The sequence below is a fragment of the Nicotiana tomentosiformis genome, chromosome 8, assembly GCF_000390325.3.
Source record: "Nicotiana tomentosiformis chromosome 8, ASM39032v3, whole genome shotgun sequence".
NCBI lineage: Eukaryota > Viridiplantae > Streptophyta > Magnoliopsida > Solanales > Solanaceae > Nicotiana > Nicotiana tomentosiformis.
In genome coordinates, this window is record NC_090819.1 from 141,830,874 (window position 1) to 141,848,398 (window position 17,525).

Here is a 17,525-nt window from a genome sequence, read left to right on the forward strand (position 1 = left end):
CCTTCTAAGTTATCAATCTTTATTTTTTTTAAATTATAATTTTTTCTTTTCATGTTTCATATTATGGACTTACCTGTAGAATAAATAAATCTAATTTATAAAATTAAAAGGTAAAAATAGTTTTCAGGCATTTCTAATGATTGAATAAAATAATTGACCACATTTTTTTAACTATATATACTGTATATTGTAATTATACCTTTATTTTAAAAAAATTATTTCTTTGTATTACATGCATGAAATATATCCTTTAGAGCTTTTATTCTCTTTCATCTCAATTGTGTAAATAATTTTTTAAGCTTTTGTTGTTATTATTAAATTATTTATACTGACAAATTATTTGAATCAATTTTTTTTACCGTGCTCAATTATTTTATTCGTCAATTTTAGGTGTTTAAACTCTTCTTTTAGTACTCAAACACAATTTTTAATATAGTATTTCTATGATTCAGAAAAATACTAATCCAAACAAAATATACACACAATATAGATATGATGAGATTAGTTAGATAATAGTTTAAATAGAAAAATGAAGAAATTGGTTAATTTCAGTAGCATTTGACAATTTATTTATTGGGTCCAAAATTTAAATGATGCCACACTGGTTATATTACATTCTCAATGTCATTAAAACAAAAGAAAAAGAAAAAAGTAGTTTCCGCTAGTTGGGGAACTCAAGCGGTTGATCTCCACAAAGACAAGAATCAAGATTCCTTTTTTTCATCTTCCTCCTTTTTCCTAATCATTATATTCCCCCCCTCAAAAAAAAAGTTAAAAAAATTGTATAGATTTAGGAAAATGATGAAACTTAGTATTGAGAAATGAAGAAACTTCGTAATGTCGAAAACAAAGATGTAGTTTCAAGACAAGATCATAATGGCCCCAATAAAAAGAGCTTCCGTGAGCTGTCTTTGCCGCTCTTCTTTTCATTTTTCTGCGCCCTTCTCCTTTTTTATTCTCAGTTTGTTCATGGAAATGCAGGTAAAATTCGTTTACCCATTTGGGTTTTTTTACATGATAGTTTATTGCAATGATTGTTTAATTGTATACTAAATTGCTAATTAGAAAACCATATATAGGTTTTTATGTGTATGCTAATTTGCTAATGACCCTTTTTTAGTTTCTTGGTTAATGGTTTTGCTGTACTCTTAAATATACACTTACTGTAACTCAGTGCTATTAAATGTTACAATTACTTGGGCACAGTGTTTGTACCAAATTTAGTAAATTTAACTCTAGGTGGAGCTTAGATACAACTGAATCGACTTAGGTTTGGTTGTTAAATTTTTTTTGTTGATTATGAGACAGAGCTATGATTTTTAAAGTGATTTCTTCTAATATTTGAAGTTTATTGTTGTTTCACATTTTTACATATGGTGATGCTGCTATTTTTTATGGAGTATAAAAGGTGAGTGAATAAGTTTGAAAATTTTGATCTTTTCTTAGATTTTTCCTTAAAATCAGCTGGAAAACACATATTATTAACCATGGTTTAAGTTAAAGAGAAAAAGACGACACATGCTACATATTTATTGATTTGGCGTGGACACCTGGAATGAGTAAGCTTTTTGCCTTTTAGACTCAGATTTTCCTGTGAAGCTTTTGGTAGCTTCTAATATTCTTTTGTTTTCCTCTGATTATGGCGTTGTTCGTTCAAAATTCTTTTGCTTTTCATGTTTGTTGGTCCTTTAACTCTCACCCAAAAATCAATTTCACTAGTTTAGCATGTGGAGAGTAATGTAGTTATAAAGAGAAATAGGCGAGCAAGGGTCTCTCATAGCTCATATATTAGTTCTCCGAGTTATACATTTTTCCGACGGAATTGATGCAGGGAATTCTCTTGCCTATGCTGAGACTGTAACCAATTCTGTTAATGATAGAGAGTTTCACAACTCCACTCAACCACTTCTAGAAAGTGGAGAGAAGAGCTGCAAATCTGAAGTACTATTGGAACTCAACATAACAGTGAAGATTAATGATTCTTGTAGTCCTAAGGATAGCAATGCAACCCCTGAGAATTCACTTCAGAGAACAAGTGCATTGGAGGATGTAGTATCAACTATTTTAGGTTACAATATGTTAATATGCCAAATGCAGCCACCAATAAAGCATAACAGGCGTAATGAAGATCGGCTACTAAATGGAAGAACTCACTTGACCTATCCGAATCTTGAAGAATTCAGAAACATTACAAAGCAAGGAAAGAGAGGTAGCACAACAAGTCAGTTAGTAAATATAACCCATAGGCTTGAGCCTGACGGTACGCCTTATAATTATGCCTCATCATCCAAGGGTGCTAAAGTGGTGGCCCATAATAAAGAAGCGAAAGGAGCAAACAACGTGCTGAACAAGGATCATGATAAGTATCTCAGGAATCCTTGTTCAGTGGGTGGGAAATTCTTTGTTATTGAGCTTGCTGATGAAACTCTAGTTGATGCAGTCAAAATTGCAAATTTCGAGCATTATTCATCTATGCTTAAAGAATTTGAGTTATCTGGGAGTTTGGTATATCCAACTGAGACGTGGAATCCGCTGGGGACTTTTGTTGCCGAAAATGTCAAGCATGCTCAGTGTTTTAAGCTGCCCGAACCAAAATGGCTTAGATACTTGAAGCTGAATTTACTCACTCATTATGGTTCTGAATTTTATTGCACTATAAGTTTTGTCGAGGTGTATGGTATTGATGCAATAGAGCAAATGCTTGAGGATCTTATTGTAAGTTCCCCCGAACCTTCTGCTGATAAAACGGAAAATTTTAATAAAACTGCTATGCTGCCTATGATACCAGATTCAGGTTCTAACTACCATGAGACAAAGGGTGTCGTTCAAAATGTGGTTGAACCGACAAATAAAGGGGTAGAAAGTTTTGATGTAGAGCAAAGTTTTAAATTGGATGAAGCAAAGAAAGAAACCACTACCCCTGATTTTACAACAAAACGTAGGAAGCAATCAAATGGAAGAACTCACGGGGATGCAGTCCTAAAAATACTGTTGCAGAAGGTGAGAGCGCTTGAGTTGAACTTATCTGTCCTGGAGCAGTACATTAAAGAGCTGAGCAAGAGGCAAGGTGACATTTTGCCTGAGCTAGACAAAGAACTTTCTCAAGTTTCAGAACTTTTAGAAAAAAGCAAATTGGAGATCAAAGATCTCCTGATATGGAAAGATAATATGGTCTGTATGACTATCTTTGTTGTTTGCTAATGAGCAGACTAAAGCACACATTTTTGTCATAAAAAACAAGCTCTTTTTTCATTGCAGGAGAAAGAAAATAGTGATCTTGAATCTTGGAAAGCCTCTGTCTCAGCTCAATTGGATTTATTGGTCAACGGAAATCGCATGCTAAGGTAGTGGATTCCATTTAACTGCCTAAACTAACTTGTACCCTTGTACTGTAAGTTGATTTTGTTTTATTATCCGAGTGAATTGCGGAAACAACCTCTCTACCTTCACAAGTGTCACGCCCCAACCTCGGAGAGCGCGACCGGCGCTCAACCGAGTGGGCCCGGTCGAGCAAGCATGTTAGACACTTTCTACCCAACTCGCTTATGATAAGAAAAGGTATGTTTTTTATTAGCTAAATAGTAGAAGGACCATATATATAGACATTACTAAACCATTTCATTTTGCGACTTCCCTGTTAAGTTTCAGAATACATACATTTTGTGATTTAGTGGAACAAAAATCCAAAATACAACATAATCCGTTTGACCTTTCTAGCACCCATATACAACCCACATAGTGTCTACGGAGCCTCTAAAGATATAAAAGAGTGTAAAGAAGGTACCGGCAACAAGGCCTCGGCTATACCTCAAAAAGTACAACAATATAAACAAAAGATATATTACATGACTCCAGAATGAAATGGGGCTCACCGAGTCCGCTGAGAAGAGGATGCAACACATATCTGTGATCAACACTGTCTGCTATGAAACCACCTGCATTCATTTAAAGATGCAGCGCCCCAGCAAAAGGGACGTTAGTACTGTCGAATAGTACTAGTATGAAAACTAAACACCATTTCAATAAAATGAATAGTAACACAAGGGAAACATTCAAGAAGCAATATGAACTGTAAGTAACACTAAAACGTCAAGTGAAAGATCACTTAGATTTTCAAGTCAATTGCCACGTTATTAGGTTAGATGGTTTTATGCCAGTATACCACAGTCCACAATACCACCGTGTTCTTACACGGAGTCCGATCTCGGCCCGACCGGCTAAGTCATCTCATTTGAGGCATCAACCATATTCACTATTTCATTCACAATACTACCGTGTTATTACACGGAGTCCGATCTCGGCCCGATCGGCTAAGCCATCTCATTCGAGACATCAACCATGTTCACAATTTCACTCACAATACCACCGTGTTAGGAGTCCGATCTCGGCCCGATCGGCTAAGCCATCTCATTCGAGACATCAACCATTTCAATCGATCATCTTACTTCATATTTCTTTCCCATCTTTTCAGCACATTGGCACAAGTGACTTTAAATTATAAAGTCGTTCTTGGCACTTGGCCTTATTTCATAATTTGAGTTCTTTTCCACAATTCCACATCATTATTATCATCAGTAACAACACGATTTTCATTCAAGACTCTTGATTTCACATGTGAGCAATTTAGAATTTAAGGCACATGGAGGCTTTTCACACAATTTGGCATAAGAGTATTTAATCGAATTTGACTTGAAGTTTAGGCATATTAGCACATATTCTAAGTCTTGAACATTTCCTCAGATGACGAGATAACATGATGAAAGCATGAGAATACTTATTACACATATATTTGCAAAGCAAGCACATTCTGGATAGCAATTTCTAAGACGTTCAATTTGGGACTTACGTCGATTGCATGAATACCGTGAGATTCAATTCTAAGAAGAGGGGGTTTAGCAAACATATCTCAATTGAGCCTCTTAAAACTCTAAGATGTTCCGGAATATTAGCAACTTCAATCTATTTTAGCAATATAGCAAAATTGAACCCAAAATTAGGAAAACGATCATAATTCTAACTCACTTGAGCATTCTATCAAACACTATGTGTGTATTAAGGTTTCACTTTTTATGAAAGATTCCACCAACCCACACCCCATTCTTTTTTATCTTTAACTCACAACCTCCTCACATACCTTAGGAACACATGCATGCAAGGTAAGCACTCCCATCCCCATGAATTACCTTACTAATGGTCCATTCTAGTTACATTTTGAAATTAAGAGTTTGGGGTGATAGAATCTTACCTCTTAGGAAGAAGACCTAGGTGCCTCTCTTGATAATCTTCAAGGTTTTAAGTGAGAATTGAAGAGAAATTTGATAAAGATCACTTTCTCCTTCTAGGACCCTCTCTCTCACTCTAAAAATATCAGAAAATAAGTTCAAAATGGACCAAGGTAGGTGTTTTAACGGAATAGGGTTGAGTTTAAAACCCCCAAAAATGAAGCTGCGGAACAGGTTCTGCGGTCGCATATGCGACCGCATAATGATTATGCGATTTGCGAAATGACCGCGAAATTTGGGTGCCAAAACTGGAAAGGAATTGACCAGGTCTGCGGTCACTATGCGGCCCGCAGACCTGTTCTGCGGTCGCATAATGCACCGCAAAACCTCCATCTGAAAAATCCCAAAGCGGGATATGCGACAAGAGTGCGGCCCGCGAAGTGGTTATGCGGTCGCATAATGGCCGCGAAATTTGACATCAAAATGACCCACTCTGCGACCATTCTGCGGTCCGCAGAGTGGTTCTGCGGTCGCAGAATAAGCCGTAGAAATGCCTACTTCTGCCCAACATTTTCTTCAACTCCCCAACGCACTGTTCAATCCCAAAAGTCCGAACCGCTATGCCTACTTCGGCATCACGGAATCCGGGTTTTTAGAAAAAAATTTACGGGGCCTTACAACAAGGTAGGGGTAAGGTCCGCGTACAAACTACCCTCCCCAGACCCCACTTTTGGGATTACATTGGATTTGTTGTTGTTGTTATCCGAGTGAAGTGCGTCTGTTTATCATTTTTCCTTCTTAAAGTTTGTGTTACCGGAAGTTGCAGATTCACTGTATTTCAACCTGAATATAGAAGTTCTAAAAGAACTTGAAACCCTGAGCTATAGGAATTTCAAAAGTTTAAGAAGATAGGTAGGAGCTTGATGTTGCACCGAGTAAATGGTCGGCTTTAGATTGTGTTTCCTGGCCTTAAAAAAGAAAAACCAAAGCTTTTTTTAAGTTTGTAAAATACAAAGCTGAAAGCAGCTTTCTGAGCATAATTTATACCCTGTTCCCAATAAAAAATGAGGGTGACAGATAGGAAAAAATTATTCTCTGAAGAGTATTTTAATATTTTTCTAGCAAAATACAACCAGAGGGTTTAATTTGTTTTTACATGCATCGCAACATTATGCATTTGGAGAAAAAGGTTGATCTATTGGTGTATTTGGCTTTTCTCATTTCAAAATAATTCATGTAGGACAACCCAGGACGTTGGCCTTTGTTGATCCAGAGTATTCTACTTTCTAGAAAATACGTCGACTTTTGTTGATTTCAATTCCTTATTTTTGATGGTTAAGATAGGTAAAACTTTTCGAGAAATGATGTGTGTTGTGACCCATCATGAATCCACAGGCAATATAGTAGTCTGTTACACGTTTCCTCGTACACTGTATCTTACATGAGTACAAAGATGTAAGGTTGATAACTAGAATATAAAACTCTGCCCGAGCGAGGAAAACCATGCTGCTTGTTTCAGTACCTGTTGGACAAGCTCTTTAGAATATTTAGTTTGACTAGCGGGTGGTGATTTTGGGGGGGGGGGAACCAACGGGAAATAAGGAAGTCATATAGGACAAAGTGCCACACATACTTGAAAGTTGAAACCACATTAGACCTCGAAAATCTTAGCTCTGTAATTTTGGATTGTGCTTGAAGAGGGTTTTAGGCTTCAGCCTAAGAGAGAGGGCTTGGTTATGGATATGCCTCCTATCTTAGAAATGAAACGGGTTGTTTGAACTTTGAACTAGTTATAAGCGTTGTATGCTTTCCATTTTGACTACCTGGGTTTAATCGTTTTGATGGCATCAGAATGAAAGTGAATGTGAGAAAGCACGGGAGAAAATATGTTATTGATATTGGATGATAAATACAATACAAGAGGTCCCTATTTATAACTATACACTACAAGGAGATATTACTCCTCTTCCAATGTGGGACAAGATTACACTATACATATCTATAAACTAACACTCCCCCTCAAGCCGGTGCATACACATCATATGTACCGAGCTTGTTACACATGTAACTAATACGAGAACTAGTAAGAGACTTAGTGAAAACATCTGCTAGTTGATCATTCGACTTTACAAACTTTGTAACAATATCTCCTGAAAGTATTTTTTCTCTGACAAAGTGACAGTCGATCTCAATGTGTTTAGTCCTCTCATGGAACACCGGATTTGACGCAATATAAAGAGCAGCTTGGTTATCACACACTAGTTCCATCTTGCTGATTTCTCCGAACTTTAACTCCTTGAGCAACTGCGTGACCCAAACTAACTCACACGTCGCCATAGCCATGGCCCGATATTCGGCTTCGGCGCTAGATCGAGCAACTACATTCTGTTTCTTGCTCTTCCACGAGACCAAATTACCAACTACTAGAACACAATATCCAGACGTAAAATGTCTATCAAAAGGTGATCCTGCCCAATCAGCATCTGTGTACCCAACAATCTGATCGTGGCCTCGATCCTCGAATAGTAATCCTTTGCCTGGAGCTGACTTTATATACCGAAGAATGCGAACAACTGCATCCCAGTGACTATCACAGGGAGAATCCATAAACTGACTTACAACACTCACCGGAAAAGAAATGTCAGGTCTAGTCACTGTGAGGTAATTCAATTTGCCAACCAACCTCCTATATCTTGTAGGGTCTCTAAGAGGCTCCTCCTGTCCAGGCAGAAGCTTAGCATTCGAATCCATAGGAGAGTCAATAGGTCTGCAACCCATCATTCCAGTCTCCTCAAGAATGTCTAAGGCATACTTCCGCTGTGAAATAACAATACCTGAGCTAGACTGAGCGACCTCAATACCTAGAAAATACTTCAATCTGCCCAGATCCTTAGTCTGGAAGTGCTGAAAGAGATGTTGCTTCAGAATAGTAAAACCATCCTGATCATTACCAGTAATAACAATATCATCAACATAAACCACTAGATAAATACACAGATTAGGAGCAGAATGCCGATAAAACACAGAGTGATCAGCCTCACTAGGAGTCATGCCGAACTCCTGAATAATTGTGCTGAACTTATCAAACCAAGCTCGAGGGGACTGTTTCAAACCATATAGTGACCTGCGCAATCTGCACACATAACCATTAAACTCCCCCTGAGCAACAAAACCAGGTGGTTGCTCCATATAAACTTCTTCCTCAAGATCACCGTGGAGAAAATCATTCTTAATGTCTAACTGATAAAGAGGCCAATGACGTACAACAGTCATGGACAAAAAGAGACGAACAGATGCTACTTTAGCCACGGGAGAGAAAGTATCACTATAATCAAGCCCAAAAATTTGAGTATATCCTTTTGCAACAAGACGAGCCTTAAGCCGATCAACCTGGCCATCCGGGCCGACTTTGACTGCATAAACCCAATGACAACCAACAATAGACTTACCTGCAGGAAAAGGAACAAGCTCCCAAGTGTTACTCGCATGTAAAGCAGACATCTCGTCAATCATAGAATGTCGCCATCCTGAATGAGATAGTGCCTCACCTGTAGACTTAGGGATAGAAACAGTGGACAAAGAAGATATAAAAGCATAATGTGGTGACGACAGGCGATGATAACTTAAACCGACATAGTGGGGATTAGGATTAAGCGTGGATCGTACACCTTTGCGGAGTGCAATTGGTTGACTAAGAGGAGACAAGTCCGCAGTAGGTGCAGAATCTGATGCGGGGCGTGAATCACCTGGGCCTGATGCTGGATGTGGACGACGATGATAAGTCAAAGAGTGGTGGAGCTGCAGAAGGTTGAACTGGATTATGTGGAGGAACTAGAGCTATAGGTGGTGGAGCTACAACCGGAGTTGTAGGTGGTGAAACTGGAGCTATAAGTGGTAGAGCTACAACTGGAGCTATAGTTGGTGGAGCTACAACTGGAGTTGTAGGTGGTGGAGCTGGAGTGACTGAATCTCCAAAAGATGAAACTGGTAGTACCTCAGAAATATCTAAGTGATGACCTGAACCTGTGAAGTATGATTGGGTTTCAAAGAAGGTAACATCAGCGGACATAAGGTACCGCTGGAGGTCAGGAGAGTAGCATCGATACCTCTTTTGTGTTCTCGAGAAACCCAGAAATACGCACTTAAAAGCACGAGGAGCTAACTTATCTGTTCCTGGAGTAAGGTTATGGACAAAACAAGTGCTTCCAAAGATACGGGGTGGAAGAGAGAACAAAGGTAAGTGGGGAAACATGACAGAGAATGGAACTTGGTTCTGGATAGCTGAAGATAACATACGATTAATAAGATAGCAAGATGTAAGAACGGCATCCCCCAAAAACACAACGGAGCATGAGATTGTATGAGTAGGGTACGAGCAGTTTCAATAAGATGTCTATTCTTTCTTTCAGCTACCCCATTTTATTGAGATGTGTACGGACAAGATGTTTGATGAATAATCCCATGAGATTTCATAAACTGCTGAAATAGGGATGACAAATACTCTCGGGCATTATCACTACGAAATGTGCGAATAGAAACCCCAAATTGATTTTGAATTTCAGCGTGGAAGGTCTGGAAAATAGAAAACAGCTCAGATCGATTTTTTATCAACATATCCAAGTGCACCTGGAATAATCATCAATGAAACTGACAAAGTAGCGGAATCTTAAGGTGGAACTGACCCGACTAGGACCCCAAACATCTGAATGGACTAAAGTAAAAGGTGACTCTGCTCGATTATCAAGACGCCGAGGGAAATGGGAGCGGGTATGCTTACCGAGCTGACATGACTCACACTCTAGAGCTGACAAGTGAGATAAACCAGATACCATTTTCTGAAGTTTTGACAAACTGGGATGTCCCAACCGTTTATGTAATAAATCTGGTGAATCAGTAACAGGACAAGTTGTAGAAGGAAGACAAGATGTGAGTCCATGTGATTTAGCAAGGATAAGGTAATAAAGTCCGTTTGATTCACGCCCGGTACCAATGATCCGCCCCGTACTGCGTTCCTGTATAAAAATATGGTTATCAAGAAATAAAACAACGCATTTAAGTGATTTGGCTAAGCGACTAACAACTATGAGATTAAAAGGACTATTGGGAACAAAAAGGACTGAATCTAAAGCTTTAGTCGATCTCCTGAAAGTATTTTTTCTCTGACAAAGTGACAGTCAATCTCAATGTGTTTAGTCCTCTCATGGAACACCGAATTTGACGCAGTATGAAGAGCAGCTTGGTTATCACACACTAGTTCCATCTTGCTGATTTCTCCGAACTTTAACTCCTTGAGCAACTGCTTAACCCAAACTAACTCACACGTCGCCATAGCCATGGTCCGATATTCGGATTCGGCGCTAGATCGAGCAACTACATTCTGTTTCTTGCTCTTCCACGAGACCAAATTACCTCCTACTAGAACACAATATCCAGACGTAGAACGTCTATCAAAAGGTGATCCTGCCCAATCAGCATCTGTGTACCCAACAATCTGCTCGTGGCCTCGATCCTCGAATAGTAATCCTTTGCCTGGAGCTGACTTTATATACCGAAGAATGCGAACAACTGCATCCCAGTGACTATCACAGGGAGAATCCATAAACTGACTTACAACACTCACCGGAAAAGAAATGTCAGGTCTAGTCACTGTGAGGTAATTCAATTTGCCGACCAACCTCCTATATCTTGTAGGGTCTCCAAGAGGCTCCCCTGTCCAGGCAGAAACTTAGCATTCGAATCCATAGGAGAGTCAATAGGTCTGCAACCCATCATTCCAGTCTTCTCAAGAATGTCTAAGGCATACTTCCGCTGTGAAATAACAATACCTGAGCTAGACTGAGCGACCTCAATACCTAGAAAATACTTCAATCTGCCCAGATCCTTAGTCTGGAAGTGCTGAAAGTGATGTTGCTTCAGAATAGTAATACCATCTTGATCATTACCAGTAATAACAATATCATCAACATAAACCACTAGATAAATACACAGATTAGGAGCAGAATGCCGGTAAAACACAGAGTGATCAGCCTCACTACGAGTCATGCCGAACTCCTGAATAATTGTGCTGAACTTACCAAACCAAGCTTGAGGGGACTGTTTCAAACCATATAGTGACCTGCGCAATCTGCACACACAACCATTAAACTCCCCTGAGCAACAAAACCAGGTGGTTGCTCCATATAAACTTCTTCCTCAAGATCACCGTGGAGAAAATCATTCTTAATGTCTAACTGATAAAGAGGCCAATGACGTACAACAACCATGGACAAAAAGAGACGAACAGATGCTACTTTAGCCACGTGAGAGAAAGTATCACTATAATCAAGCCCAAAAATCTGAGTATATCCTTTTGCAACAAGACGAGCCTTAAGCCGATCAACCTGGCCATCCGGGCCGACTTTGACTGCATAAACCCAATGACAACCAACAATAGACTTACCTGCAGGAAAAGGAACAAGCTCCCAAGTGTTACTCGCATGTAAAGCAGACATCTCGTCAATCATAGAATGTCGCCATCCTGAATGAGATAGTGCCTCACCTGTAGACTTAGGGATAGAAACAGTGGACAAAGAAGATATAAAAGCATAATGTGGTGACGACAGGCGATGATAACTTAAACCAACATAGTGGGGATTAGGATTAAGTGTGGATCGTACACCTTTGCGGAGTGCAATTGGTTGACTAAGAGGAGACAAGTCCGCAGTAGGTGCAGAATCTGATGCGGGGCGTGAATCACCTGGGCCTGATGCTGGATGTGGACGACGATGATAAGTCAAGAGTGGTGGAGCTGCAGAAGGTTGAACTGGATTATGTGGAGGAACTGGAGCTATAGGTGGTGGAGCTACAACCGGAGTTGTAGGTGGTGAAACTGGAGCTATAAGTGGTAGAGCTACAACTGGAGCTATAGTTGATGGAGCTACAACTGGAGTTGTAGGTGGTGGAGCTAGAGTGACTGAATCTCCAAAAGATGAAACTGGTAGTACCTCAGAAATATCTAAGTGATGACCTGAACCTGTGAAGTATGATTGAGTTTCAAAGAAGGTAACATCAGCGGACATAAGGTACCGCTGGAGGTCAGGAGAGTAGCATCGATACCTCTTTTGTGTTCTCGAGAAACCCAGAAATACGCACTTAAAAGCACGAGGAGCTAACTTATCTGTTCCTGGAGTAAGGTTATGGACAAAACAAGTGCTTCCAAAGATACGGGGTGGAAGAGAGAACAAAGGTAAGTGGGGAAACATGACAGAGAATGGAACTTGGTTCTGGATAGCTGAAGATAACATACGATTAATAAGATAGCAAGATGTAAGAACGGCATCCCCCAAAAACACAACGGAGCATGAGATTGTATGAGTAGGGTACGAGCAGTTTCAATAAGATGTCTATTCTTTCTTTCAGCTACCCCATTTTATTGAGATGTGTACGGACAAGATGTTTGATGAATAATCCCATGAGATTTCATAAACTGCTGAAATGGGGATGACAAATACTCTCGGGCATTATCACTACGAAATGTGCGAATAGAAACCCCAAATTGATTTTGAATTTCAGCGTGGAAGGTCTGGAAAATAGAAAACAACTCAGATCGATTTTTTATCAACATATCCAAGTGCACCTGGAATAATCATCAATGAAACTGACAAAGTAGCGGAATCTTAAGGTGGAACTGACCCGACTAGGACCCCAAACATCTGAATGGACTAAAGTAAAAGGTGACTCTGCTCGATTATCAAGACGCCGAGGGAAATGGGAGCGGGTATGCTTACCGAGATGACATGACTCACACTCTAGAGCTGACAAGTGAGATAAACCAGATACCATTTTATGAAGTTTTGACAAACTGAGATGTCCTAACCGTTTATGTAATAAATCTGGTGAATCAGTAACAGGACAAGTTGTAGAAGGAAGACAAGATGTGAGTCCATGTGATTTAGCAAGGATAAGGTAATAAAGTCCGTTTGATTCACGCCCGGTACCAATGATCCGCCCCGTACTGCGTTCCTGTATAAAAATATGGTTATCAAGAAATAAAACAACGCATTTAAGTGATTTGGCTAAGCGACTAACACCTATGAGATTAAAAGGACTATTGGGAACAAAAAGGACTGAATCTAAAGGTAAGGAAGGAAGTGGGCTTGCTTGACCTATTGCAGTTGCCATGGTTTGAGACCCATTGGCCATTGTGACTTTTGGAAGAGATTGAGAATACGAAATAGTAGTGAAAAGAGATTTGTTACCAGAAATATGATCTGATGCACCTGAATCAATGACCCAAGACTCAGAGGATGAAGATTGGGAGAAACAAGTCACGCTATTACCTGTTTGAACAACAGAAGCTATCTCAGAAGATGTCTGCTTACATGCTTTATACTGAAGGAACTCAATATACTCTGCTAAAGAAACCATCCGACTATTCAAAGCATCGGTTCCCATGTCGCTACAATTTGTAGTAGTAGAGTTAATTTGAAATAGTGGAAATAAGCAACTCCTGTGAGAAAACTGAAGAAATAGATTGAAAAACATTGTTTACAGTAGGAAAACAGAACACTGTTCTGTGCCGGAAACACTGTAGCTCGCCGGAAAATTCCAAAGTTGTCGGAATTTGTTGTAACCAGGATGGATAGACTCGGAATTCCTTTGCGAGCAAGCTGTCCTGAAGAAATATTTTCAAAAAATGGCCAGAAGGTCACTGTTCACGCCGGAAAATATAAAAGTGGCCGGAATTTGATTTGAATTAGATGGGTAGGCTCGGAATTTTGAGGAGAGCACACTGTCCTGAAGAATTCACGAAAAAATGGCCGGAACCCTCGCCGGAAAAGTTGTTGCCAGCGCGTGGAGGAGCGTAGCGGCTTTTCTACCGGATAAAATTTCAGGGGTTGGTAGTCGGAGGGTGATCTACCTCGTGCTGGTGTTGGTTTTAGCACAACATCGACAGAAAGTGACTTTCACTTAAACAGGCCTTAGGTCACCGAAAAAATTACGCGATGACTAAGTTCTTTCTTCCCCGTTAACGCTGAAATGACACACAACGATCTTTTCTCACTAATGCTCTGATACCATGTGAGAAAGCACGGGAGAAAATATGTTATTGATATTGGATGATAAATACAATACAAGAGGTCCCTATTTATAGTTATACACTACAAGGAGATATTACTCCTCTTCCAATGTGAGACAAGATTACACTATACATATCTATAAACTAACAACTAACAGTGAAGAAGGTGTTTGGGCTAGTTGCTAAATGTTTGTTCTGTTATAGTGTTATTTCATTATGTGTCATATGTAAAAGAAGTAAGCTTCAATTTGGATCGGCTAATTTCAAATACTCCCAAGGGTGTGAAAATTTTAACCTAGCAAATTCCATTGTTTATATATGGACTTGAAGGTAATGAGCCACATATTACAAACCAAACCATTTCAATGGATTTCATATTGACACTACAATAGAGAAAAGCTGAAATCCATTGAAATGGTTACTGAAAGCTTTGATGTTAACCATGAGAGCGACTCTTAGAGTTTATGCATGCACAATGATATATTTCTCTGTGAATAAATGGATTTCAATACATTGAATCCAGAAGGAGCTTGGATAGATTGTTGAATATTCTTTCCTCAGACTGATATAGTTTTTCTTGCTTATTCTACTCGTGCATATAGCATTTCATGTATTCTAGTTATTCCTTGAGTCGAGTTCATATGACAACAAAAATTGTGAGAAGCTGAAATTCATTCAAAATGGTTATGGCCTTGGGAAGCTTTCATGTGAGTTACAACATTGCATTAGTTATGCATGCACAATGATGTATTTCCTGCAAGGGTATGAATTTCAAATCAGTTGATCCGAAAAGGTGCTTGGATAGTTGTTAAATATATCTTTCCATCAGGCTGATAATTTTTTATTGCTTATTCTACTCGTACATAATTCATATAGCATTTCTGGCTCAAGTTATTTCTTGAGTGTACTTTATTGTGTGCTTCTTATCATTTGTTCTTCTGTTAACTTTTCATAACTATATTCCCCACATAATATATAATCATGTCTATTCAGGACCTAATTGAAATGTATCATCGAACTGAATAATCTTCTTTACTATCTTATTTATTCTGAGTCGTAGGGAGTTTGAAGAATAGGTTTGAGTTAACAAAAGTCTCTATGAATGAGGCCATTTTGTAGTGATTCAGTTTTGATGCACTGAATCAGTCAAATTGCATTACATGGACAAGTGACAATTCAATGCTCTTTATTTTGTCTGTGCTATAAGTGAGAGATTTGTAACCCATAAGAAAATGTGGCATTTCAACAGGCCAAGTGACAATTTAATCTGTTCATTTTGTCTCTGCTACGGCTAATTCACCTTCTCTTGACCCGAGGGTCTATCGGAGACAACCTCTTTACCTTTACCACGTAGGAGTAAGGTCTGTGTACACACTACCCTCCCCAGACCCCACTTGTGGGAGTAAACTAGGTTTGTTGTCGTTGTTTTGTCTCTGCTACAAGTCAGTGTGATCTGTGATCCATTAAAAAGTGTGTCGATATGCACCAGATAAACATCCATGTCAAACATCCATGACAGGTGCTTTTGATGCTAGAGTAGTTTCTTATGGAAAACCTTTTACAACACCAAAAAGAAAAGAAAGATTTAAATACCATGAGAAATTTGGTGGTCAATTACTTTCACAAAAGAATTCTGTTTGAGTTGGGTGTATCACAGGCAATGCATTGCCCTGCTAATTACTTATTATTGGATCATAAGGGCATCTGAGTTTAACTAGGGGGGATATGAACTAGGCTTCATTTACATTGCTATTCTTGGTGCTGTTTTCTCTACATGTGCTGGCAAATGATTTTGAGAAACCATTGAGGAATGAGCAATTTTTTGTGTAAAGCACAGAATAACTGATTAAGAAGCTAAAATATTGTTTGTAGAAAAAGTTCATCTCCTTATTTTGTTCTTCCTAACTAGTGATGGAACAAGAAGGTGACTGGGAAAGATCCTCTTGTAAAATCTAACAGAAAATATTGATAGAGTAAGAAATTGTGAAACATTACATGTTTCTGCATCATACCCGATTTGAGTCGTAATCTTGTTGATGTTGCTTGTTTACAAGGACCAAAACTCATGACACTTTCTGGACCCTATGAGGGCAAATGACTTGTAGGTATCTCTAAAAGGTGTAATTTTAATGATAAAACTCACTTCAATACGGTTCTTTAGGTTCCCCTAATATCCTGTTGCCGATTCAGCGATATACTGAAGATGCTGAGAAGTTAGAGTTAGAATGCTGAAACAAGGACCTGGGTACTGACTACTGAGGATACCAGCTTGGGTCTCTGAGCAAATGTGGCAATAGAACTTCGTCTTTCAAATTTAAATTCTGAAATAGGTTTGCAGCCAGTTCGGTTTACATGTGAGAGATTGATGATAAGTTTGCATGCACTACTCTAGTTGGTAACACTGAATTGAAAATTGAAATGGATGATAAAACTTCCTAGTGGATGTAGTGTGCTTTTGTTTCAAACTGAGAAGATTGTTATCGAGTCTGATATGATTTTTCTTTCCTGTTTTGTTTTGCACTTTTTTGCAGATTAGACGTCGAAAAGGTTGTGAATGACCAAGAGAGTTTGGAAAAGAAAGAGTTGGCTGTGTTTTCAATCAGCTTATCTTTTGCATGTATTGCAATTCTTAAGTTAGTTTCAGAGAGATTCCAAACAGCATTTCAGACAGGCCGAGGTTGGACGTTGATTCTTGTTAGCAGCAGCCTAACTGCTCTTGTCACATTGCTATATAGCTAATATATACTAACCTCTTTGCTAGATGATCTTATACTTGTAGAAACTTGTTCACTCATAGTGAAAAGCTTAACTGAAAAGAAGTCATTTGTAGAACTTTTGCCTTTGGAGATCATGGACTATTGTACTTAATGATGCACTAATATTTACTATTTTGGGAGCAATGGTAAAGTTGTTTCTCTATGACCTGTAGGTCACGGGTTCGAACCGTAGAATCAGTCACTGATGCTTGCATCATGGTAGGTTACTTACATCACACCCTTGGTGTGTGGCCCTTTCCCGAACCCTACAAAAACGCGGAATGCTTCGGGGACCGGGCTGCCTTAGTATTTACTAATCTTGTTTCTTCTTGTTTCCCTTATTCTTGGGAGGATTCTACTTTCTCAATATTTTCTAGTTGGAATACTGTTTTTATTGGGGGGAATTACTAGGAGGGGTGGCTCTTGAGGATTTCGTCTAGTGGCAAGAGCGCATCACGTAGTTTTTGGCCTAACATTTTCACTATATTG

At 39.0% G+C, this 17,525-nt stretch overlaps 1 protein-coding gene across 1 annotated transcript; it reads left to right on the forward strand.

The window, feature by feature from the left end:
* The first annotated feature begins 656 nt into the window (after positions 1-656).
* Positions 657-17,131, forward strand: LOC104089637 (SUN domain-containing protein 5). The gene is made up of 4 exons (XM_070182911.1): positions 657-981; positions 1,832-3,171; positions 3,259-3,344; positions 16,812-17,131. The coding sequence occupies exons 1-4, from the start codon at positions 822-824 to the stop codon at positions 17,017-17,019; spliced, it is 1,794 nt and encodes a 597-aa protein (XP_070039012.1). The 5' UTR covers positions 657-821; the 3' UTR covers positions 17,020-17,131.
* Positions 17,132-17,525: the final 394 nt, after the last annotated feature.

What these genes read in the sequence shown, in the direction of transcription:
- LOC104089637 (XM_070182911.1), top strand. Translation starts at nt 822, where the DNA reads ATGAAGAAACTTCGTAATGTCGAAAACAAAGATGTAGTTTCAAGACAA. An exon ending in TGATATGGAAAGATAATATG is followed by an intron (nt 3,172 to 3,258) that starts GTCTGTATGACT and finishes TTTTCATTGCAG; the next exon opens with GAGAAAGAAAATAGTGATCT. An exon ending in AACGGAAATCGCATGCTAAG is followed by an intron (nt 3,345 to 16,811) that starts GTAGTGGATTCC and finishes ACTTTTTTGCAG; the next exon opens with ATTAGACGTCGAAAAGGTTG.